The sequence below is a fragment of the Rhinopithecus roxellana genome, chromosome 16 (assembly GCF_007565055.1).
Source record: "Rhinopithecus roxellana isolate Shanxi Qingling chromosome 16, ASM756505v1, whole genome shotgun sequence".
NCBI classification, from domain to species: Eukaryota; Metazoa; Chordata; class Mammalia; order Primates; family Cercopithecidae; genus Rhinopithecus; species Rhinopithecus roxellana.
In genome coordinates, this window is record NC_044564.1 from 32,596,071 (window position 1) to 32,621,493 (window position 25,423).

The following is a 25,423-nucleotide window of genomic DNA, read 5'->3' on the forward strand; positions in this document are numbered from 1 at the left end:
GGGCGGGGGCGGGGCGGGGGCGGGGCCTGGCGCGTCCGCCGTGCGCGGGGGTTTGTTTATTTTCGCGGTTGGTGGCGGCGCTGGCGCTGGTTAGAGGTTCGCCGGTGACGTGCGCGCCCGAGTTGGGGGAGAGGACCAGAACCACCTGCTGGAGAAGGGGAGCTACGGGGGCCGGGCAGGGTCCAAACGCCTCACGTAGGCGGCGGCGCCACGGTCTTCGGGGTCACAGGGAAGAGAAGGGCTCTCCTCGAGCTGGTGGAAGGAGGGAGGCCTCCTGAGGGAATGAGACTCCAGGCCACTCCCCCACAGCAAGGCAGGATCACCTGCGTCTCGGAGAGCAGTTAGAGGGCCCTGGAGTGGAAAGGGCGGTGGGACCTTGGTAGCCCGGGTTCCCTGCAACTTGGGGTTCGACCTCCAGGCAGTGAAGTAGGGATGGTCCTGCAAGTCAAGATTCCAGTAGCAAGACTGCATCAGATCTCTGTAAGGAAAATAACTAACATTTCTCCGTTCCCTGTAGAGTTGCAGGGCGCTATAACGTTATCTCCATCAGGTAGTAGTGGTCTAACTTTACAGGCGAAGTGAAGTGACTTACCCAAAGCCTCACAGCTGATAAACGGGAGAGCCGGAGCCCAGCCGTACTGGCTTCCAATTCTGTGAGCTTAGCAGCGCATCACATTATCTCCATAAATCCCCCTGATTCAACTAATATTAGACGCCCCACAAGTAAGATGCTGCAGAGTTACAGAGGGGAGTTGAAGATACCTTTGCCTTCAAATAACTAAGGCATAAAACAAAGATAAAATAGACAATAAAAGACAAACCATGATAGGTTCCATGTGAAAAGTGGCAGAGTACTGCCAGGAATCAAAGAACCGTGTATATCTGTCTTGGGGATAAGGAAAGAAAGGCAGCATGAAGGAGTAGGCATTTGGGATTGACCTTGAAGGAGACAGGGAGAGTTTTACAGCAAGAAGGGATAGCACGAGAATATGTATGAAGGCGAATCAGTGGAAGTTGTGTTGGGGAAAGAGGAAAGACTCCAGGGTATGTTGAGAAGTGGCAGAGACAAAGGAGTATGGGGCCTAAGATGCCAAATGGATGCATTTGTATTTAATTCAGCATTTTGAGTTTTCGTTGTTCAGAAGTTTGGGGGAAGAAAAGGAGGTTTTTTTCTTTGCGCTATTGATTTATCTGTGAGGGGAAGCAGAAATTAGAAGTGGAAAAACTGACAGTTCAACTGTAGGCCAGGTAAAAGGTAATGATGAGTCGGACCTAAAGGGACAGCCAGGGGAATTTAAAAAGCATGGTTGAGAGATGATGTGCATGCAGAATCTATAGAATTTGGCAACTGATTGATTAATTGTGGGTAGGAAGAGAGAAATCAAAGAAAGTGGAGGTTTTGAGTTTGTAGATAATTGCAAGATTGAAAAGAGACAATTACAAACAAAGGAAAGGAGGAGCTACTTCTTGAGAGAAGATCAGTTTAGATTTGGACATTTTAAGAATTCACAGGGTTGTCAAGACAGCCAGAGAGACATGGACACTAATGTTAGAAATAAAGGTTTTGTAGTATGAGAAAGAGGACCGAACTAGAAAATAGACTCATTAATAATCAGCCTAACAGTGATATTGCTGTGAGATAAAAGAAGAAAACAAAGGTCACCATCTTGGAAAACACCCTCTTTAGAGTCTCACTCCTCAAAATGTGGTCAGTGGCCCAGCAGCACTGACATGAGGACGTTAGTTGGAAACTCAGAATCTCAGGCCCCACCCCAGACCTGCTGAACCAGCATCTCCAACTTAACGAGAACCCGAAGAGATTTGTGCCACATCAAAAAGTTTGAGAAGCTCTGATCTAGGTGAGCGAAGCCAGCAAAGAAAGGGTGTAGAACAGAAAGTGGGAGGAGAATAGGGTAATGCAGAATCATCAGCAAGGTAAATTGGAGTTTCGCAAAAGCAGAACTGAAAGGAGTGTTGATCAACAATATCCAAAACCACAGAGGTTGAAAAGCACAAGGAAAGAAGGTATGTTTGCATTTTGTGATTAGGTAGTAGAGTCTTTAAGACCACATTGTTCTCATTGAAAGCCTGGAAAGAAAGATCCCCTTTCTGGTCGAGGTTGGTCTAGGGATCCCATCTTCTTCAGTTCCCACATATATGGGACATACCGAGATACGTAGATAGATTTGACAGTGGGAGAAAGTTTCCCTTCCACTTGCTTTTATTTTCTCAGCAAAATGAGGAACAAGATCATTTTGGCAGACTGCTAATTGTCCACCACAATTTAGTCTCCCCTTCTCCCTGAAAACACAGACTGCTTTTCTCAGCCTCTCTTCCAGTTGCATATGGTCAAGTATTAAGTTATAGGACGTGAGCAGATGTTATGTCTGCCACTGTCAGGCCAAGGCGTTTACTTTGAGAGTACTCGTGCCTCTTTCATGCATTTTCCTTTCTACCAGCTGGACCGTGGACACGGTGACTCTGCTTCAATTATGCAGATGACCACAAGCCTCTGGAGTTGGCAGAGCCACAAGAAAGAAGGTGCCTGGATGAAGGAGAGCTACCCACTGACCTGGACACCCAATTATGTGAGCAAGATATATTTCTACTGAGTTGGAGCCGTAACATTTTGCAGTCTATTTGTTATAGTAGTTTAGCCTACTCTGGGTAGTGTAGTCCTTAATGGGAAGTAACGAGAAAAGAAGACAGAAGAAGTGGGGTGAAATCAGAGTTTGAATGAGGGAGAATGGACTGACTAAAGAACATGGTAAAGTTTCCAGGCATTACTAAGAGCCCCACTGAATAAGTGGTCATGAATTTAGAGTGAGGCTAGCCACTTGGTTATGCAATTTTCTCCAGCCATAATCAGTTGCTCATGTGCAGGCACTGAGTAGGCAGTTTTGGCAGTAACCAGGACTGAGATTTGACCAGACAAGCATAATGAGGAGCTACGGGCAGAGTTGGTGGTGGTAGAAGCAAAGGAGGCCTTTCAGAAGTGGTAAGAAGTAAAGTTACGAGAGGAGTGAAGAACGGTGGAAAGATGGTAGAGTGACTGAATTGGTGTTTTTGATAGGTTGGAGAATTGTTGAAGTTTAGTTACTATGTGGAATGACCTTGGAACGATAAGAGATGGTTGGAGAGTGGAGGCTTGAATTAAATTAGAGGAGGGGCTGTAGTTATCGGTAATATTAGAGTATAAGGAATGCATGTGAGAATGGATAATTGAGGTACCAGAGGGTACAAGATCCTTTGAAGGGAGGTCAAGGAATTGAGATGCAGTAAGGATTTTGAATGAACATCCACACAGTTCTACATACGTACATACATATATACACATACCCCTCACAAAGAATTACTGCAAGAGTAATACCACAATAGTGTTGTAGTAGTGAGTAGTTTTGGAGAGAGTGATAGTAGCCCTAGTACTAAAATCTTTCATCTATGAGTAAGGGGTTGAATTCTCCAAATTAGGCTGCACAGGGACATGAGTGGTTTAATATGTTAAACTCTTGCAAATATCACATTTCATTAAACAGATGCTTTCACGTTTTATGTTGCTAAAGTAAGATTTCTAATTGCTTCTCTCCGACCTCTCAAATTACGATGGTAACTGCCTTCTTTTACAGGAAATGCCCATCTGTCTGTATTATAAACCAGACACATGCCAGGTTTTCCAATTTAAATGACAGTGCTTTAAAACTTGTCATAGACTACTCTGTCCTACCTCCAATGTGTATTTCGAGTAGATAATCTACAGTGATGCTAGCTCTGCCACATCAAACAATGCACAGTAAATGTTCAAAATCTACATTAAAAACCTCGGTTATAAAGAGCTAGATACCCTGTTTTACATGATGTGATTATTACTCATTGCATAATCAGAACATCTGTATCAGAACCTGCCATATACCCCATAAATATATACACCTGCTGTGTATGCACAAAAATTAAAATTGCTATTATTTTTGAGATGGAGTATTGCTCTGTCAACCAGGCCAGAGTGCAGTGGTGCAGTCTCAGCTCACTGCAACTTCCGCCTCCCCGGTTCAAGCAATTATCCTGCCTCAGCCTCCCAAGTAGCTGGGACTATAAGTGCATGCCACTACGCCTGGCTATTTTTTGTATTTTTAGTAGAGACAGGATTTCACCATGATGCCAGGCTAGTTACAAACTCTCAATCTCAGTCATCCACCCATCTCAGCCTTCCAAAGTGCTGAGATTACAGGCGTGAGCGACAGCACCTGGGCCAAAAATTAAAATTAAAAATTAAAAAAATTAAAACTTCAGTTATAGCTTAAGTTAACAATAAGTAGGGATTGACTAAAGACCTGATAAATTGAAAATAAGATTGCTCGTAGCTTGGGAAATGATGTACTATGTTATATAACATAGGGGCTTTGGACTCAGACTGCTAGGGGTAGAATTATGAAGTTATTGTGAGGATAAGACACGTTACACACACACACAACCATTCTAAAGACTGCAAGTACATACAAGCATTAAGTTAGGTATGGGTATTCTATTATCATACTTATTTCTACTTATTATGGAATTGCTTTGACTGTACATGGACTTTTCCTACTTAGAAAATGTTCATTACATCTGTACATGTCAAAACCCAGTGGCAAGGGGACTTCTGGTTAAGCATAGTTCATTGAACACACGTTTGTCTCCACTTACTCCAGAGACCTCATTAAAATGACAGTAAAGGAATAAAAAAGATATAAATCTATAAAGAAAAAGCAAACAGGGAAAGAGCTCCCCACTGAATAAAATGCCAACAAAACTTAGGAACGTGGAAAACAGATGGGTGAGTGATCACTGACTTACCAAAGCCTCCAAAGTGACTACTTAAGCTTTTGGGAGGAGGCAGAACCAGCCATTAAGTGAACCTATCCATGTCACAGCACCCTGGAAAGGCTCTAAAACTAGAGCTGCCTTCTCTTCGAAAGTAGAGGGAGAGCAGGGCTGAAAAGGAGAATTCACTGCGAATGTTTTCTAAAGAGAATGAGATCCTGCCTTCCCTGTGTTCCCTACTCCATTCCATGCTGCCCAAATTCACCAGAAGATAGATGGTTTGCTTTCTGGAGAGGTTGATTCAGAGCTCTCCTGGGCACCAGGCAGAGCTGAAGACAGGGATGACTCACTACACAGAAAAGCAGAATTAAGTGAAGTTGTGCGTATTAAATTATAAGGCAGACCCCTTTCCCCCAGCTTCATTCACAAATTCAGATCCTATAATGCTGGGATCCTGTCAAGAGACTGGAAGCTTCCTCTTAGGGGAAAACCAGCTGCTCCAAGAGAAGAGGTCTCCAAATACTGAGGTTTGGGGATCCCATGGTGAAGAGTGTGGCTTGTTGCCTGTCTCCTACAGTCAGCCCAATAGTCAGCAATCCCTGATTGTACCTACAAGGGCTCTCATCAACATTTTATTGCCTCATTCTTTTATTTGAAAATTTTTGGCTGGGTGCATGGGCTAACACCTGTAATCCCAACACTTTAGGAGGCTGAGGTGGGAGGATCACTTGAGCCCAGGAGTTCAAGACTAGCTTGGGCAACATAGTGAGATCCCATCTCTACAAAAAAGAATAAAAAAGTTAGATGGGTCTAGTGGTACACGCCTGTAGTCCTAGCTACTTGGGAGGCTGAGGCTTGGAGGATCATTTGAGCCAGGAGTTTGAAGCTGCAGTGAACTGCGATTGCACCACTGTACTCCGGCCTGGTTGACAGAGTGAGACTCTCTAAAATAATAATACAAATTTTAAAGGTTTTTTAGAGATAGGGTATCTCTGTGTTGCCCAGGCTGGCCTCAAACTCCTGGCCTCAAATGATCCTCCTGCCTGTGTAAATTAGTTCAACCTTTGTGGAAGACAATGTGGCAATTCCTCAAGGATCTAGAACTAGATATACTATTTGACTCAGCAATCCCATTACTGGGTCTATATCCAAAGGATTATAAATCATGCTACTATAAAGATACATGCACATGTACGTTTATTGTGGCACTATTCACAATAGCAAAGACTTGGAACCAATCCAAATGTCCATCAGTGACAGACTGGATTAAGAAAATGTGGTACATATACACCGTGGAATACTATGCAGTCATAAAAAAGGATGAGTTCATGTCCTTTGCAGGGACATGGATGAAGCTGGAAACCATTATTCTCTACAAACTGTCATAAGGACAGAAAACCAAACACTGCATGTTCTCACTCATAGGTGGGAATTGAACAATGGGAACACTTGGACACAGGGCAGGGAACATCACACACCAGGGCCTGTTGGGGAGTGGGGGGCTGGGGGAGGGACAGCATTAGGAGAAATACCTAATGTAAATGACGAGTTGATGGGTGCAGCAGACCAGCATGGCACAGGTATACATATGTAACAAACCTGCACGTTGTGCACATGTACCCTAGAACTTAAAGTATAATAATAATAACAAAAAAGATCCTCCTGCCTCAGCCTTCCAAGTAGCTGGTACTACAGGCATGAGCCACCATGCCCAGCTATCACCTTATTCTTAAATGTGGTGAACAGCTGATGATCTCCATTTATTTGAAGAAACCTCCTTACATGAAAGACAGAACCTACAATAAACAGACAAGAAAAGAAAAAAAAAAAAAAAAAAAAAAAAAAAAGAGCTTCAGTGGCCAGGTGTGGTGGCTGACACCTATAATCCCTGCACTTTGGGAGGCCAAGGTGGGCGGATCACTAGAGATCAGGAGTTCGAGACCAGCCTGGCCAACATGGTGAAACCTCATCTCTTCTAAAGATACAAAAAAGTAGCTGGGCGTGGTGGCACACACCTGTAATCCCAGCTACTTGGGAGGCTGAGGCAGGAGCATTGCTTGAACCCAGGAGGCAGAGGTTGCAGTGAGCTGAGGACAAGCCACTACACTCCAGCCTGGGCAATAAAAGCAAAACTCAGTCTGAAAAAAGAAAGAAAAAAAAAAGGACTTAGAGGAAATAAAAGCAGTGCAGAAAGCCAGAAAACATGTCAAAAATCAAGAAATTCTCAAAAATTTTAGCTTCCATATACACTTCTCCCTCAGGAAACTGCTGGAAGGAGCACTCCATCCAAGTAAAGGTGTATATCAAGAAACAGAAAAACATGTGGCTGGGCACAGTGGCTCACACCTGTAATCTCAGAACTTTGGGAGGCTGAGGCAGGTGGATCACTTTAGGCCAGAAGTTTGAGACCAGCCTGGCCAATATGGTGAAACCACATCTCTACCAAAAATAAATTTAAAAAACAAAACAAAACAAAACAAAACCCAATGTGGTGACACATGCCTGTAATAACAGCTACTTGAGAGGCTGAGGCAGGAGAATCACTTCAACCTGAGAGGCAGAGGCTGCAGTGAGCTGAGATTATGCTACTATACTCCAGCCTGGGTGACAGAGTGACAGTCTGTCTCAAAAAAGAAAAAGAAACAGAAAAATGTGGGATCTGGTAAACCGGAACTCCAACCAAGGCAGAAAACAAAGAGAATTCCCTAGATCAAGCTTTTCCAACCCGTGGTGTGTGGCCCAGGATGACTTTGAATGTGGCCCAACACAAATTTGTAAACTTTCTTAAAACATACTTTTTTGTGATTTTTAATTTTTTTTTTTAGCTCATCAGCTATTGTTAGTGTATTTTATGTGTGGCCCAAGACAATTCATTTTCTTCCAGTGTGGTCCAAGAAAGCCAAAAGATTGGACACCCCTGCCCTAGATGAAGGTGAAGAGAGGTTCCAGGAGGTCAGCTGTGTAGCAGGCCTGGAGAGCACACTAGAGGATGGAAGGCTCTAGAAGGGATGTCTCCAAGAAAAGAAAATGGAAATGATGGATTACCTAATATGTCTGAACCTTTTGAACAAAATTGCACAACTCTGGTGGAAAATACGGAGATGTAATGGTGATAAGTATAGAGAAAACTAAGCAACCAGCAGGTGTGGTGGCTCACATCTATAATCCCAATATTTTGGGAGCTGAGGCGGGAGGATGGCTTGAGCTCAGGAGTTTTGAGACTAGGCCAGGCAACATTTTGAGACTTTGTCTCTACCTTAGAAAAAAAAAAAAAAAAAAGCCAGGTGTACTGGTACACATCTGTAGTCCCAGCTACTCAGGAGGCTGAGGTGGGAGCCTGGGAGATTGAGGCTGCAATGGGCTATCATTGCGTCACTGCACTCCAGCCTTGGTGAAAGAATGAGATCCAGTCTCAAACAAAAAGAGAGAAAGAGAGAGAGAGAGAAAACTAAGCTACTTAAGAAAGAGGGAATAGCTAGACACAGTGGCTCACGCCTGTAATCCCAGCACTTTGGGAGGCCTAGGCGGGCAGATCAGGACGTCAGGAGATCGAGACCATCCTGGCTAGCATGGTGAAACCCCGTCTCTACTAAAAATACAAAAAATTAGCTGGGTGTGGTGGCGGGTGCCTGTAGTCCTAGCTGCTCAGGAGGCTGAGGCAGGAGAATGGTGTGAACCCAGGAGGCGGAGCTTGCAGTGAGCCAAGATCACACCACTGCACTCCAGCCTGGGCAACAGAGCCAGACTCCATCAGAAGAAGAAGGAGAAGAAGGGAGAAGAAGGAAGGAGAAGAAGGGAGAAGAAGGGAGAAGGGAGAAGGGAGGAGAAGGAGAGGGAGAGGGAGGGGGAGGGGGAGGGGGAAGGGGAGAGGGGAGGAAAGAGAGAAGGAGGAGGAAGAAGGAGGAAGAAGGAAGGAGGAAGAAGGAAGAAGGAAGAAGAAGAAAATAATAAACTCCAAGAAAAACAAAATAGTCACAGCCATAAAACACAACGAAATCATGTCCTTTGCAACAACATGGATGCAGCTGGAGGCCAATTATCCTAAAAGAATTAGTGCAGGAACCAGAAAACCAAATACCATGTATTCTCACTTACCTTACCCCTAAAAGTTAGATGCCCTTCCTCCATACTCCCACAGTACCCTCTATATTTTTACCAGAGTCATTATATTCCTCTTTACTTTATGAGCCCTTAAAAGCAGGGACCTGGTCTGTTTTACTCATTGGTATGTCACTACAGTGCCAGGCTCATTGTTTGCATTCAAATGGTGGTTGCATGAACAAATTCAAATGTAACTGCCTGTTTACTTGTCTTTCCTCAACAGGCTGTATATTCCTTGGCGGATGGATCTGTAGTTTATTAAGCTTTGTTTCTTTTAGCATTTAGCACTCAGCATGAAGACCTAGTGCATAGTTTATTGAATAAATTAACTTTGTCAGCATTATAATCTTTAAAATACAGTATATAGCACTGAAGAATATATAGAAAGTATTCTGAAGATACAGAGACATGCGTTGCTCAGGATTGTTCCTTTGTGTTTCACTTATAGGAAAAATACATATGAAAGATCTCACACTATAGACTACAAATGCCAAATGACCTACTGTGCTCTTACCACCCTTAGCCTAGAAATAAAATAGAAACAATTCCTGAAGAAATAGTCTTAAAAATAAACAGCTAAAATTTTATCAACAACAACAAAAAGTAGTTGGGGTTTCTGCTCATTAAATTAGTTTGTATGGGGAAGCACCACCTAAGTTTCTTGATTCATGGCATGTGTTCTTAAACCAATTTACTATCCACTAAAAATAAATAGTGATCAATATATAAAAAGCAGTTGTATTTCTTGACACTAGCAATGAACCATCTGCAAATGAAATTAAGAACACAATTCCATTTACGGTAGCATCAAAAAGAATATTTAGAAATAAATTTAACCAGAGAAGTGTAAGACATGTACACTGAAAACTAAAACACATGGTTAAAAGAATGGAAAGACAGCCCAAGTTCATGGATTGGAAGACTGAATATTGCTAAAATGGCAGTACTCCCCAAATTGATCTATAGATTCAATGCAATTCCTATCAAAATTCCATCTCCCTTTTTGTAGAAATAGACAACTGGTCCTCAAATTCATATGGAAACTTAAGGGACCCCAAATAACCAACAAATATTGGAAAAGAAGACAAAGTTCATGGGTTCACACTTTGACTTCAAAATTTACTACATAATCAAGACAATATGGTTCTTTCATAGGACAGACATGTAGACCAGTGGAATAAAATTGAGTGCAGAAATAAACCTGTGTGGTCAATTGGTTTTCAACAAATGTGTGAAGACAATTTCATGAGGAAAGAATGGTTTTTTTCAACCAATTATATTGACACAACTGGATATCTGCATGCAAAATAATGAAGTTGGACCCATCTCATACCATGTACAAAAACTAATTCAAAATTGATCAAAGACCCAAATGTAAGACTTAAAACTGTAAAGTGCTCTTCTTCTTCCATCAAAGCTGGTTGGATGTGATTTCCGTGTTCAGATACAATTTATGATACTTGCTCCTTTTGAGCATCCATACATTACAGAAGCATTTTTTGATCAGTATGTTTACATATAGTTCTTACAGCTTTATGTATATATGAGCTCAGAAACATCATTACCATGTGAAAAAGCACCCCTAATTTTCTATTTCCTTGCCCTGATTTACTCTCTCCATAAGTGGTATCACTGGACTGTAAGTTCCTTGAGGGCTAGGGCTTTTAGTTTTCAACTCTATCAGCAAAAATATAAAGGTTGATAGAAAATATAAAGCAGGGAAATGCCTGTAAATTAAAAGCCTGGAGAAATTCCCATCTTTACATTTTAGCATTTACATGTAGATGCCATTTTTTAATGTTTTCAGAAAATAAATAACTTTAGCTACCAGCCCACCCTTTGGAAGAGGTACAGATTATTTCCCATATAAGAACTAAACCCCACCGTGCTGGCCCATGTCTTGAAGGGTGAAGGGCTAACTAAACTCACAGAATCAAATGCTTAAACCTAGCTTCCTTTCTCATGGGAGATACTGAATTTTGTAGTAAACCTTACTAAGAATACCTCATACCACTTAAGGTAACTCAGGAAAACTGTATGTTAGTATTCTTCTTTTCTGATTTATTTGTTCACAATCGACTAGAATATTTATGATTGTAGGTTCCATTACCCTTAAAGTCTTGACCTACTCTTTACTTGCCTGCTCAGGTCATAGGTGCTATGATCTAGAGAAAAAGTATTTCTTACACTGGCAAATACTTGCAAACTAAGGGGAATGAGTTTCCCTCTGAATGTTTATGAAGGAGAGGCCACTATGGTAATGTTAAATTTAATTATAATACACTTCTTGTATTTAGGAGCTAAAAGTCTCAGATGCTAAATGAAGACTGATTTGCTTTTTATTTGATCATATACCTATACATGTGCAAAAAAATTAACTTCTTGTTTTATAGTTTCTTTGAGGGAAAATAGGGTTTAAAATTCATATCAGTTTTAAGAAAAGTTATTTTTCCAGACATAGTTCAATAACTCACAAATGTAATTGTTACTAAAAAAATAAGTAATAAATAGCCAAAAACTGGTGGTCAAAGATCCAGTAGAAAACATCCTCTTTCACTCATAAATCAAAGAAATAGTCATGAAGCACTTCTATGACTATAAAAATAGATTCAGCAAGTCTTTAAAACATTTTTGCTAGAATTCACATGAATCTTCCCAGAGAATACTCTTATTTATACTGTTGAAACATATATAACTAAAATTGAGAATTTGTTTAGAAGATATATATAACTAAAACTGAGAATTTGTTTAGAAGATGTCTTATGATTTGCATATATATAAAATAAACAACCATGTGTGCCAGTTAGCCCATTTTGACATCCAACTGTATAGAAAACCTACTTATAATTTAATCTTAAACATATATGATGCTTCAATTTTCAAAGTGCTTTCATTTGATAAAGCATTTATTTGATAAAACAAGACTATTTACTATGTAGCAAAAATAGTAATTTCCCTCCTAATTACTTTGTGTTGCATTTGAAAAATATGATTTTGATTTTAGATGCGGGGTAGTGATTCATAAATAGATTTTTTTAAAAAGACTGGTTTAGAAAATATCATTTAATGTACTCTATTAATAAAATTACAGCCTGTGTCATTCTAGACATGTCTAACAGCTGGTGACACCTGGAGCTAGCCAGGAAAGTGTCTGGTGAAACAGATGGGCTTAGCCCCAGGCCTTGAATGGAACAGTTCAGATGCTGCCCAACCCTCCCAGGTGATGGAAATTTCAAAAGGAGATTAAATCCTCAGTATTAAAATACCTTGCCCTGTTCTCATTATTCCCATCTAGAAAAAGTATGCTAGAAAGTAACAACACTTTGACTTTAATAGTTATAAATTATGAAAATTATCAATTAGTTGAACTCAGAAAACTCCTCACTGCTTTTCACTCCTAGAGGATAGGATGGTGAAGTTCAACTACAGCCCACATATGAAAATGAGTAATGTTAATCCAGCCTCTCAAGGCAGGCCCAGTAGCTGCTGGTTTGTAATCTTGAATTAGTCGGTAGACAAATTCAGGGATATTTTAGCAGAGGGAAAAAATAAGCAAAATAGTTGAGATATCATTGTTTTGCAAAAATAAATCCCATTTTGCCTACAGCCGTTTTTGTTTGTTTATTTTGGCATATCATTCATGGTTCTTCAAAGGTAAAATCACTTAAGTCCTAACTGCTTTCCTTCAGTGTATGTTGTTAGGTGATTGGAATTTACCACAAACTGCTATTTCTTGTAATTCTCTATTGAATGGCTCCATAATTTATATTCAAATATGATCTAGGATGGCTTCTTTTCATAATATCCTGAGTGAATAGTAAATATAGGAAAAGGAACCAGTATAAAAATATACCAGTATAAAAAATAAAAACCAGTATAAAAAATAGTTGTCTATTTTTAAATGGCAAAGTCAGTACTAATCAAGAGTATTCTTTAGTGTCTAGAGCTAGCCAAAGGTTGAATTTAAGTTTCAGTCCTTATGCCAGAGAAATATATTCTCTCAAAATATTTTTTGAAAATCCTTTGTCTATGGAATGCTTTCAAATAAACCTCTTTCCCTCCTGTCTCCCTCCCACTCCAGTCATCTGTCTTAGAGCTATTGGAATCCTGGATCATTGTGGGAAATGAAAGGTGAGTAAGTACATGCCTATAATTTGTTGTTGGTAAGTGTGGAGTGGGGTCCAAGGAATGGTTCGTTTAAAAATAAGACACTTCAGATCACATAACTTTTTTTTTTTTTTTTTTGAGATGAGTCTCCCACTGTTGCCCAGTCTGGAGTGCAATGGCGCGATCTTGGCTCACTGCAACGTCTGACTCACGGGTGCAAGCAATTCACCTGCCTCAGCCTCCCGAGTAGCTGGGACTACAGGTGTGTGCCACCACACTTGGTTAATTTTGTATTTTTAGTAGAGATGGGGTTTCACCATGGCCAGGCTGGTCTTGAACTTCTGACTTCGTGATCTGCCTGCCTCGTCCTCCCAAAGTGCTGGGATTACAGGCGTGAGCCATTGTGCCTGGCCAATCACATAACTTCTAACAATATTTACCACATTGGACTTGAAAAATTATAACTTGCTTTATACATGTACTGTAGTAAGCTTGAAAACACAGTAATACAGTATACAAATAAGGTTTTAAAATAGTTCCTTTTGTTCTACTTTAATTATATAATTATTAATAGTTTCAAATTTCCAAGAATCATTAAGTATACATTTTTAAAAATATATTGAATTTTATCTTCTTTTCTTTTGTGAATGATTTTGTTCCTTAGGCATATAGGGACTTGCTCTTTATAACAGACTATGAGATTGTTGTATTTTTCTTTTTTTTTTTTTTTTGAGACGGAGTCTAGCTCTGTTGCCCAGGCTGGAGTGCAGTGGCGCGATCTCGGCTTACTGCAAGCTCCGCCTCCCGGGTTCACGCCATTCTCCTGCCTCAGCCTCCCACGTAACTGGGACTACAGGCGCCCGCCACCACGCCCGGCTAATTTTTTTGTGTTTTGAGTAGAGACAGGGTTTCACCGTGTTAGCCAGGATGGTCTCGATCTCCTGACCTCATGATCCACCCACCTCGGCCTCCCAAAGTGCTGGGATTACACGCATGAGCCACAGGGCCCGGCCCTGTATTTTTCTCTTAAAGTACTGTAGATAACTGAATAGAGTTGTGTGTTATAATTAACCAGTAGAACATAACATGTAAGTCTAATTCAATATATTTGGTTTCAATCAAATTACAGTTAGCATTTCAAATAGTGCCAATTCTGTTGACTCACAGTAGAAATTCCTGAAGGAAACATAAAAACAGACAAATGAGAACTATGCAAAATATCAAAAGCTATCATTGTAACATCAACTTTTTCTGGGATTTCTTTTCATAATTTCTTTTGTTCTGATTAACTCCATGTTGAAGTCATGTTGGGGTCAACATGAAAGCCATTATAAAAATCAAACACTATTCCAGTATTTGATGCTTTATCTTTGTATGCAGTACAGTCCAAGGAATGGAAGGAATCGCAGCAGTCAACCTTGGTGTAGGCAATAAGGGGTGCATTATTTACAGATAATTTAAAAACAACAAAACCTATGAAAAGTGAGCCTGCTTTTATCAGCAGCAATGACAGTGATAAAATACTTCTCCTTATTGGGCAGAGGCTCCCCAGTACCCTACCCTTGGTGTACTTCTGCCAACATAAGCTCAAAAGTACTATATGCCCAATGCTTTTGAGATGCTTATTACAGATGGATCTCATTCTCGCCTTTATTTTCAATTTTTGAAAATATAAATGTAGAAGAATATATTATCAGTGTTAAGGCAGCCTACAATCTGTTATAACTTTAAATGTAAAATATACATAATGAATTTTTTTTAAAATTCCAATGAAGTTGAGAGAGGAATTGTGGATATAAGTAAGTTTCTACCTGAACTTTCAAATACTGATACCCCACTGTTTTAAAGTCACGACTAGGTGCCTAAGGAAATAAGTGAAAGATCGAAGTATGTCATACTTGCATTTAATGTAAGAATTTGTTTTGACCACAGAACCCAATGCCCACTGAGGATTTCACTCCCTGATAGTCATTCCACAACTTAGTATAAGACTTTCATTTTTTTTCTATATAAGGAATTTAGTCTCAAATAAGCATTCCTCACTTTATTGGCCTAGACTGAACAAGGCAATGGCTAGTGGCAATCTAGTCCACAATTAATGAAGATCATATTTTTGCTGACTCCTTGGACCCTGAGTTCATGAAGATATGAAGAATTGAGGCAACAATAAAAAAATACATTAACAAAAAGAAAGCACACATTAAAGCACAAAAGCACCTTCATCAATGTTCTCACCACCTGTGGTTCCCACCTTACAGAATTTTCCATCTCTGTTAGCTATAACACTCTAGAGTTAGGAAAGTAACTAGTACTTTACAAATATTTTTCCTTTCAAATGCTTTATTACAGCTACAGAAAAAAACATAATAAAAAAAAGAAAACCACAAACATTTTATATACATGCAAAAAGGCAATAGAATGACAAAACGTTTAGAAAAAGCATGTGAAAAAGAGTAAAATCATTATTAGTAAATGTAAAACAATAATTTTACTTGCCTTGGGTAGGTGTCTCATTTTTTCTTTCCTTTGTGAGAACACTGACTAAACTAGAATGACCAGAGGTTCATTTCCAGAATATATTATTCACGACATTATTTATATATGTGTTTGCATATGTGCCATGAAATCTGTCATACTATACAAAGGATATATGTTTAACCAAAAGGCAGGAAAAAACCATACCTTTGTTATTTAGAAATCAACTCACAGTTGCATAATCAAACTTAATCATTGTTGTTTTCATATAAATTTTCTTGCTTTATTAGTGAGTTGGCTTTGAGGAAATGTGTATTTCCACAGGCAAAACAAGTATGTGTTAATTTCTTGAGCAAGTAGGATTCCAGTATCAGAATACATTCTTAAATACATTATTTCTAAATAAGGCATAGCACATTACTTAATCTTACAAGGAACTTATAATTAGGATCTTCATTAATAAATACATATTTATAAATATATTATTGCTATGCTTGTTAAAGGCACTGACCATTGACCATTATCTATTTCTATATCTATGTCTATATACAAAGTGTATCTATATATACATTATAACTATATATCATTATATGATATGAAATATATAATGAAATAATGTATAATGTATACCCTATATTTATATACAAGTATATATACAGTATATATATACACAAGCATTTATATACAAGTGTATATATATAGATAATGGTAAAAGGTCAGTGCCTTCAGCAAAGCACAGCAATAATATATTTAAATAAATATGTATTTATTAATGAAGGTCCTAATTATAAATTCCTTGTAAGATTAAGTAATGTGCTATGCCTTAATTGGAAATAATTAATTTACACATACTAGTTTTACCTGTGGAAATACACATTTCCTTATATACTTGTATATATACAAGTGTGTATATATATATATAAAATATATATATATAAAAAATGGCAAAAGGTCAGTGCATTTATACATATTTATAATGTGTATGTTTTACCTTTGGTTTGTATGATTTATATTTATATATATGAATATACATAAATTTATAAAAATGGAAGACTAGCTGGAATCCAGAATCTGACTTCAAACAGTCCCCGGTAAAAATAAAATTTCCCAGTTAGTTTGTAAATTAGGTTTTTGAAATTTAGAAAATAGTATCTCATTGGACCAATATTAAAAATTGTTTCATTCCCAGGTTAAGTCCACAGAAATCTATTTAATTTAAATAAATTTTAGTACCATGCTTAAGAGATAAACTATTTTCCTTTTTATAAGTTGGTTTTGTTTTGATTTGTTTCCTAAAGGAACTGGTTTTTAGCAAGGAGACCAAGAAGCTCTACTCCCTAGGGGCTAGCAATGAGAGAAAGGAAGCCTTAAGTCTTTGAGCACAGGGTGACAGTTTGGTTCCTATGTGAGATGATCAAGTCCACAGCAACAGAGGGAAGGACAAAAGGAAAAGGTCTGTAGCAGCACTACATCAGAAAAAATGGATTCAGCAAGGAAGTGGGTGACTCTTGAGTAAGCATCCATGTCAGGATGGTTTTGCTACAGCCCCCACCCAAACATTAATTAGTTTAAGAAACTCAACCTTGGTTGACAAGTGAAAGATTTGGAAAAGTAACAAAGAACAACTTAAGTAACAAAATAATTTCTCAGGTCATTACAATGGATGTTTCCTATAACTGAAAAAATGGTTAAAAAGTACAAGCTAAATTTCATGGGTAAACTGTTTAGTTCTTAATTCCAAACTAAATTGTACATTATATAGTAAAATTTTGGCCAGAAAAACTTGGAGATTTTAGTAAAAATTTCATTGACATATTTACAGCCCCAATGTAGTTTGGCCAGTTTGCAAAGCCTGACTAAGGAGGTTGTAGAGAAAAATATCAGACTTAAGCCCATCAGATCATTAAAGATGCTTTGGCGAGACTTCAAGCTTTACAGACATACTCCGTATGACCAGAGATGTCATAACCAGTGTTCTTTCTCTTGAAATGTTACAATGCTTTAGTTTTATTCTATCATTTCCCTATTCCATGGAACAGCATCCACCTCTCCCAATTTTAGTAGCATAGTGAGAGATATATTGAGTGTATAGAGCAGGAAAGGCATGAAAACTTATATTGCATAATAGTAGTAAACAAAAAAAAACATTATAAATTTTTAAAAATCCAAAAAATTCCAGAAACAGAACAGTGAGCATGTTTAAAAAGTCGAGACTGACCATTTCTGTGAACTCTGAGGACTGTAAATGAGCCTCAATCCATAAAGCTGAGAGGTTGTCTTAGCCCACATATGCAGCAGGTGACTCCCTCTGACAAAAGCAGTATTTAGCTGGATCTTTTAAAAATAACAATATACTTGTATTTGAGAATAACAATAATATAGTTATATTGTAAAATACTTTTATAATATAATGTACATTTATATTATATAATAATACATACTTGAAAGATATTTTAGTCTATTATTAGTTTTATTCTTCAAATATGCCTGGAAAAACATTTAAGCATATTTATAAATGTAAATATTTAAATGTTATCAAGTATTGGAAAACATGTTTGATTACTATGGGAATATAAATTAAAACTCCCCAAGTATTCTATAGAAGATGTACACATCTATAGTATATAAAAGAATTAGAGATTCCTTCCTCCCCTTCTTCCTTTATTTTGAGGAAAGAGGTAGTGAAATTGAGCTTTAGTTTTTAACAGGTTAGAAAAAGGAATCTTTTTACATATCTACTAAAGTCCTATTATTAAATGTCTAAGTTTTTAAGTCACTTGGTTTCCTAGATACTTCGAAGGAATCAGCAGCCATTGATCCAACCCCAACTCCAAGACTGGAACGTCGCAATGATAGTTCCAAAGCGGAAATTTGACGTAATTCTTTTCGACACAGTTTTACCGGTGTAATACCATGAAGATGTCCCACATTTCCCGCAATCAGAATTTGGGATGATAGTTGACTGTGAGATTTTGTAAACTGATTATCACCTATTTCTGTTTTATCCTCATTACTTAACATATGCCCACTGGGGGGTGCTAAAGAACTATGAATTGGAGGTAATTCTGGGATATCTTCCCAGAGCTTTTGAGGATTTGGCTGTGTTCTTAAGCTGCTTGGTGAACTGTCCCTTTCTCTTTCTCGTCCACTTAATTTCATACTTTCAGGTCTGGATGCCCATTTTAATTCTTGTGAAAGCATGCCTCCTTCTTCTGACTTCAGGACTCCATCTCCAGCCTCATGATCTAAAAATAATCCCCAAACCAAAAAATTAGATATTATTTCCTCAAAATTAGGTATTTTAATCAAAGCGTCTTAACATAAATACATTATTATCACCCAATATGCATAATGTTTTACAACTTTTTTGTTAAATGACTTATTTTAGATGAACAGATGTGTGAATATATTTTTATTTCACTTATAGGCATCTTGCATGTGAATAACTCACAACTTTAATTCATGGAACAAAGTTGAGAAATAGTCTCTTGGGGGTTTGGTACTCCCTGGAAACATAAGAGTGCTTTGGGCGCCTCTTGTGCCTTTCCATGCTTGTCTTCTCTGCTGGTCTTGCTACTAGTGAATTCTAAATCATGGCCAAGTGATGCCAGCACTGGATAATATTGGCTCTGCCCCGTATCTCGAGGGAAAACTCTGGGACTTGGCATTATATGTGTGGAAATCTGGTCTTGGTTGGCACTCCCAGCATGATAGCAGTGTTCTGCTGTCTGAATGTACTATGGGGTGTGTGCCACAATTTCTGTCATCAAAATGGAGATGAGAGAATATGCCCTAGGTGGGGACACCCCACTGGAATTAGAGTGAAGAGATCAAAGCTAGAGGTTCTTAAATCAAAGAATATCTAATATCAAAGACAAAAACTTGCTTAAGAGAAATGCATTATAGGTACTAGACCTAATATGATGAAACATGCCAACTTTAACATATTGATGCATGCTTAGTATACTTTTCATCCTGCGAAGACAAAGTTTTTCTTTTCTTTTTTTTTTTTTTTTTTGAGATGGAGTCTCGCTCTGTTGCCCAGGCTGGAGTGCAGTGGTGCGATCTCGGCTCACTGCAAGCTCCGCCTCCCGGGTTCACGCCATTCTCCTTCCTCAGCCTCCCAAGTAGCCAGGACTACAGGTGCCCGCCACCACGTCCGGCTAATTTTTTGTATTTTCAGTAGAGACAGGGTTTCACCGTGTTAGGCAGGATGGTCTCGATCTCCTGACCTCAGGTGATCTGCCCACCTTGGCGGGCAGTTTTATATGAACCTGCATTCTCTCTATTTATATTTAAACCTATCCTCGTATCAATTTAAATCACTATAAAACTATGTGTAGTTTTATACACATAGTGCTGGGATTAAGGCATGAGCCACCGTGCCTGGCCCAGTCCTGCAAAGACAAAGTTTTAAAACACAGGTTGCACACTGGCAGCTCCCAAGCCAAATCTGGCCCAGAGACATGTTTTGCTTGGCCTATAATGTTAGTAATACTTGACCCAAAATTTAAAAATTGAAGTTTCTTATAAAAATATAGATTTACAGCTTTTTTAGAAAAACTGTAAGAGTTTACAGTTTCTAAATTGCAACAACAGCTGGAACACAGTTGCCACTGACCATTTAGATGACTGCTGCAGTCCCCACTGCTCACCCTGGCTTCCCTGGCTCAGGTAGGCACTCTAGTTTGTAACCCCTGGTTTAAAACATAACTGACTCTCTAGTTTTTAAAATTATCTCAAAATCAAATAACCTGAACTAGCAAATGATCTAGATCCTCGTACATGGAACTCATACAAAGTTGACCACAGACAGTGGCTCCCAGACTTTGCTGTACATCAGAGTCACTGGGAAGCTTTTAAAAATGCTGCGCCCTAGCTGGATGCAATGGTTCATGCCTGTAGCCCCAGCTACTCGAGAGGCTGAGGTGGGAGGATTGCTCAAGCCCAGGAGTTTGAGGCTGCAGTGAGCCATGATTGTACCACTACATTCCAGCCTGGGCAACAGAGCGAGACCCCAACTCTAAAAAAAAAAAAAAAAAAAAAAAAAATTCCTGCTCCCCGGATGACAGTATCTGGGGGAAGGAGTAAGACATCTTATTTTCAAAAGATCATAAGAAAAGACGCTGATTGCTGAGGTTTACTCCAAAGCCCACTTGGATTCTTCACAAGAAAATTTCCCTCTTCCAGAATTTTATAATTGAGGGAACCAACTAGGGAAAGATTAATTTGCCCAAGGTCAGACAACTAGTGAAAGAAGTAAGGATTCCAGCCCAGATCTTTTGACTCTGTTATCCTTACACATAGTTTTATAGTGATTTAAATTGATACGAGGATAGGTTTAAATATAAATAGAGAGAATGCAGGTTCATATAAAACTGATTTTATCCTCATGTTAGAAAACATATACACTGTAACATAGGATGACCATCAAGTGACCCAAGATATTTTAGTCAAAAGATGAATTTTTCTGCAATTTGAAAATGCCAAAAATATTCAAAGAAAATATAAGTCTTGTAGACAGTCTTCTATGAAAACCCACTGAACCGTCAGGCACAGCGGCTCACGCCTGTAATCCCAGCACTTTGGGAGGCCGAGGCTGGTAGATCACCTGAGGTAAGGGGTTCGAGACCAGCTTGGCCGAAATGGTCTCTACTAAAAATACAAAAGATTAGCCAGGCCTGGTGGTGGCGCCTGCAATCCCAGTTACTCGGGAGGCTGAGGCAGGAGAATCGCTTGAACCCGGGAGGTGGAGGTTGCAGTGAGCTGAGATAGCGCCACTGTACTTCAGCCTGGGTAACAAGAATGAAACTCCATCTCAAAAACAAAAAACACTGCACCAAATACCAAGAGTTATTTATTAACTAGGATACTGATTATTAAGCATGTAAAACATTTTCTGGAACTCAGAGTTGGATATAAATTGCTACATTTTATAATTCAAACAAACCTTGTTTCATGTCATTATATTAGAGTAGCATTATGAGATAGGATATAGTGTAAACTATATCCCCAATATAGTTGCAACTGTGTATTTTAAAGCATGGGGAAAATATGAAAAGAATTATGCTCAAATGTGGGTAGGATTATAACTGATTTGTTTTTTTCATTTTCAGATTTTTCTATAATGACTATACATTACTTTTTATAGCCAAAAATGGAAGTATTTTAAATGTTTCTAGGTAGAATAGCAAATTAGCTGAAATAGTATCTCCAACGTTATTATCAAGACTAGACTCCTTGGGTTAGTTGGTCAGAACAGTGTTATTCTCATTGTACACCTCTCCAAAATTAACTATGTTTTAGATTTGTGTGTTTGGTTAAAGAGCAGGATGAAGATCCAGATTTCTTAAACCTGTATATCACATTGTCATTTTAAAGAAATGTCTAGTAGACTCAGTGGCATAAACATGGGCCATTTACAAGCTAGATGTCTAATATCAGATACCTCAAATTTGACAGTAGACTTTTTTTAAAAGCTAAAGTGGTCTTATGTTGATTATTCTGTTTCTTACTTGATACCTGTTTACTTTTTAATTTTTGGCAAGTAATGTTTCAAGTTAAAAAGTTTTAGCTATATATAGCCGGCAGTATTTCAAATAAATGAGTTATATTGGTAAGCACCTCTGTATTACTATACTGAGAATCAGAAAGTATAATCTCTTTGGCAGGATTTGTATGTTTGTATCACATCTGTATCCTAAGGCAACTTTTATCCTGGAATACTGAACCAGCAGTCAGAAGATAAGCGACAACATTGACTATATTATAGTTATTGTTCTATCCACAAGTCACTTGCCTTCTCTAAGCGTCAATGGCTTCATCTGAAAACGGAGTTAGCAGACCTCAGCCTATCCTGAGTTTGGGGGCTAAAAGGAATTATTTTTGAAAATGTCTATACATGATAAATGTCACAAATATAAGTTAGCATTTTTTTGAGACAGAGTTTCGCTCTTGTTGCCCAGGTTGGAGTGCAATGGCGTGATCTCGGCTCACTGCAACCTCAGCCTCCCAGGTTCAAGTGATTCCCCTGCCTCAGCCTCGTAAGTATCTGGGATTACAGGCATGCACCACCACACCCAGCTAATTTTGTATTTTTTAATAGAGACGGGGTTTCACCATGTTGGTCAGGTTGGTCTTGAACTCCTGACCTCCAGTGATCCGCCCACCTTGGCCTCCCAAAGTGCTGGGATTACAGGTGTGAGCCACCACACCTGACCAATTCTACTTCTATTACATATTCAGCATGTATCACTTCATTGCTCATCCATATTATTTTTCACTGGTCTTCTTACATCTTGTGTGCCCATCTTTAAGTAGTTTTCTTTCCAGGTAAAAAATAAGTGTGTGCCTAAAAGATTTTAAAGTCAACTTTTCATAAACCATACTTAAATTACTTAAGTTATTAGAATTAAGTTATTAGAATTATTAGAAATTATTAGCTAATTCTTTTATACAATGTAGACTTTATTATTTTAGAAATATTGATTCCTCTCTATTCAGCTATCTTAAAGAGGGTATATTTTAATCATAGCAACATATTATCTTCATTGTATTTTTTACTTTTGCAAAGTATAATATTTTGTCATATGTTATTTCATTTAGGAATGCACTAAATCTACATATCTACATATAATTATACAAGGAAACATCTTTGTCTTAAAAATAGGTTCTATTATATTTTTTAATTTCCAGGGGTCATGATATATAAAAAGACCTGATTTATCTTAAAAATACATACTTTTACTCTTATCTACCTTACACCTTTTTTAATGATATCAGAAGGCTTAATTTACTATAAAACAGGAAAACAACAGCTATGTTAGATTATAGAGTTAATTTAGGGAGTAAATGAGTTAAGGTCTACAAGCACCTGGCACATGGCAGACAATCAATAATTGATCATTTCCTTTGCATCTATAAATTTGTTCATTCATTCACTTCTCATGTGGTTCTATCTTAGGCTACGATTTTTGTTTACAGAGACAAACAGAAGTATCAATCCTAAGTAACGCAATCAATTGATAAAGGCTACACTACAAAGCTGGCATGACTTCACCAAATGCTAGAGAAACAGTGTTAGAGTGACAACACTAGAAGTCTTACACTCTGATGGTGCTAGTTGCCGCCGAATTGCTTCCCCTACCAGTTCCTTAAGTTTCTTCTTAAGATCCCGGCTGGTTTTCTTATAGAAATAAAGATCTTTTTCCAACTGCTGGATTTTATCTTCATATGTTTTGAAAGTTTCCATAATGCCTTCTCCATCTTGTTCTATACAACAAAAATTTGCATTTAAAATAAGTTTTAAATAAATGATGCAAAATTATGTTTTTGTTGGTTTGTTTGAGACAGAGTTTCACACTGTCGCACAAGCAGGAGTGCTGTGGCGCGAGCTGCTCGGCTCACTGCCAGTTCTGCCTCCCGGGTTCACACCATTCTCCTACCTCAGCCTCCCGAGTAGCTGGGACTACAGGTGCATGGCACCACGCCCGGGCTAATTTTTTTGTATTTTTAGTAGAGACAGGGGTTTCACCGTGTTAGCCAGGATGGTCTCGATCTGACCTCGTGATCCGCCCACCTCGGCTTCCCAAAGTGCTGGGATTACAGACATGAGCCACCGTGCCCGGCTGCAAAATTATGTTTTAACACAGCCCCTGGACTATATAAGCATGTTACACATATCTGTTACCTGAATGGGTTTGTTTTCAGCCACAATTTGGATTTTTCTGCCTGCAAAATTTTCCAAAGTAGGACTGAGCCCTTAGTCCCCTCAATCCTACCCCCTACCAACCCTCACACTTTCATAAGAATTTTTTTGCAGTAGCTACCAACTAGACCTATCCTTAGAACACCAGAAGTAAGGTGTTTTTTATAAAAAGTTCATGTTTGGAACTCTGTTCATTGGCTGCTTTAGTATCTTCTGTCAAGTTTATATCAGGAACCGTGGTTATATAAAAAGTCATATGACTAGGATTTATAGGCCCAAGAAATATACAACGAAAACCCCCACAAAAACAAAGTCCTGTTAAAAGAGGTCATAGGCCGGGCGCGGTGGCTCAAGCCTGTAATCCCAGCACTTTGGGAGGCCGAGACGGGCGGATCACGAGGTCAGGAGATCGAGACCATCCTGGCTAACACGGTGAAACCCCGTCTCTACTAAAAAATACAAAAAAAAAAAACTAGCCGGGCGAGGTGGCGGGCGCCTGTATCCCAGCTACTCGGGAGGCTGAGGCAGGAGAATGGCGTGAACCCGGGAGGCGGAGCTTGCAGTGAGCTGAGATCCGGCCACTTTACTCCAGCCTGGGCGACAGAGCAAGACTCCGTCTCAAAAAAAAAAAAAAAAAAAAAAAAAGGTCATAAAGATTAAATCACAAAGGAGAACACCACAGAAAAAGAAGAGAGAATATAGTCCAGCATAAAGTTCTAGTTTATGCCACAATATCAAGTTTCTAAACTTTAAGTTTACAGGTAATAAAGTTTAGAAACTTTATTATTTTCATTAATATTTATGAGTATCTAACATTGTCTCCATTGGGTTATGCTCTTGAACCAGTGAAATCCAGTTTACTAACCTTCAGAAAAAACGCAATTTCAGACCTACTGTCTCCTGCTGGCATATTTATAAAATGATCCTACTGGTTTGTGATTTTCTTTGGTTACAATTGGCTGTTTTATAGAATTTTGTTTAAGTATATTTGAATATTTTAAATTAGTCCATCATCTTGTTTTAAAAAATACTTAAAATGAATGAGATCATAAATCAGAATCCCCATAAAGTATGTCATAAAAAATCAACTTAATTTTATGTCTGATATTCAGTTTAAATTAGAAAATTCGTGAATTGTTAACACTGTCAGTTATAACTTTTTAATTTTATTTTCTATTACTATTATTTTTGAGACAGTGTCTCACCCTGTTGCCCAGGTTAGGGTAGTAGTGCAAT

General features: G+C 38.5%; 1 protein-coding gene across 2 annotated transcripts in view; it reads right to left on the reverse strand.

Moving 5' to 3' along the window:
- Positions 1–15,327: 15,327 nt before the first annotated feature.
- The window catches only part of KIF27 (kinesin family member 27), a 100,461-nt gene continuing 90,365 nt past the window's right edge, over positions 15,328–25,423 (reverse strand). For both annotated transcript variants that reach the window (XM_010384021.2, XM_010384020.2), the window contains 2 exons: positions 23,587–23,751; positions 15,328–18,725 (listed from right to left, as the gene is read on the reverse strand). In XM_010384021.2, the coding sequence (XP_010382323.2) occupies positions 18,241–18,725; positions 23,587–23,751 (650 nt within the window). In that variant the 3' untranslated portion in view covers positions 15,328–18,240. The remainder of the gene's footprint in view (positions 18,726–23,586; positions 23,752–25,423) is intronic.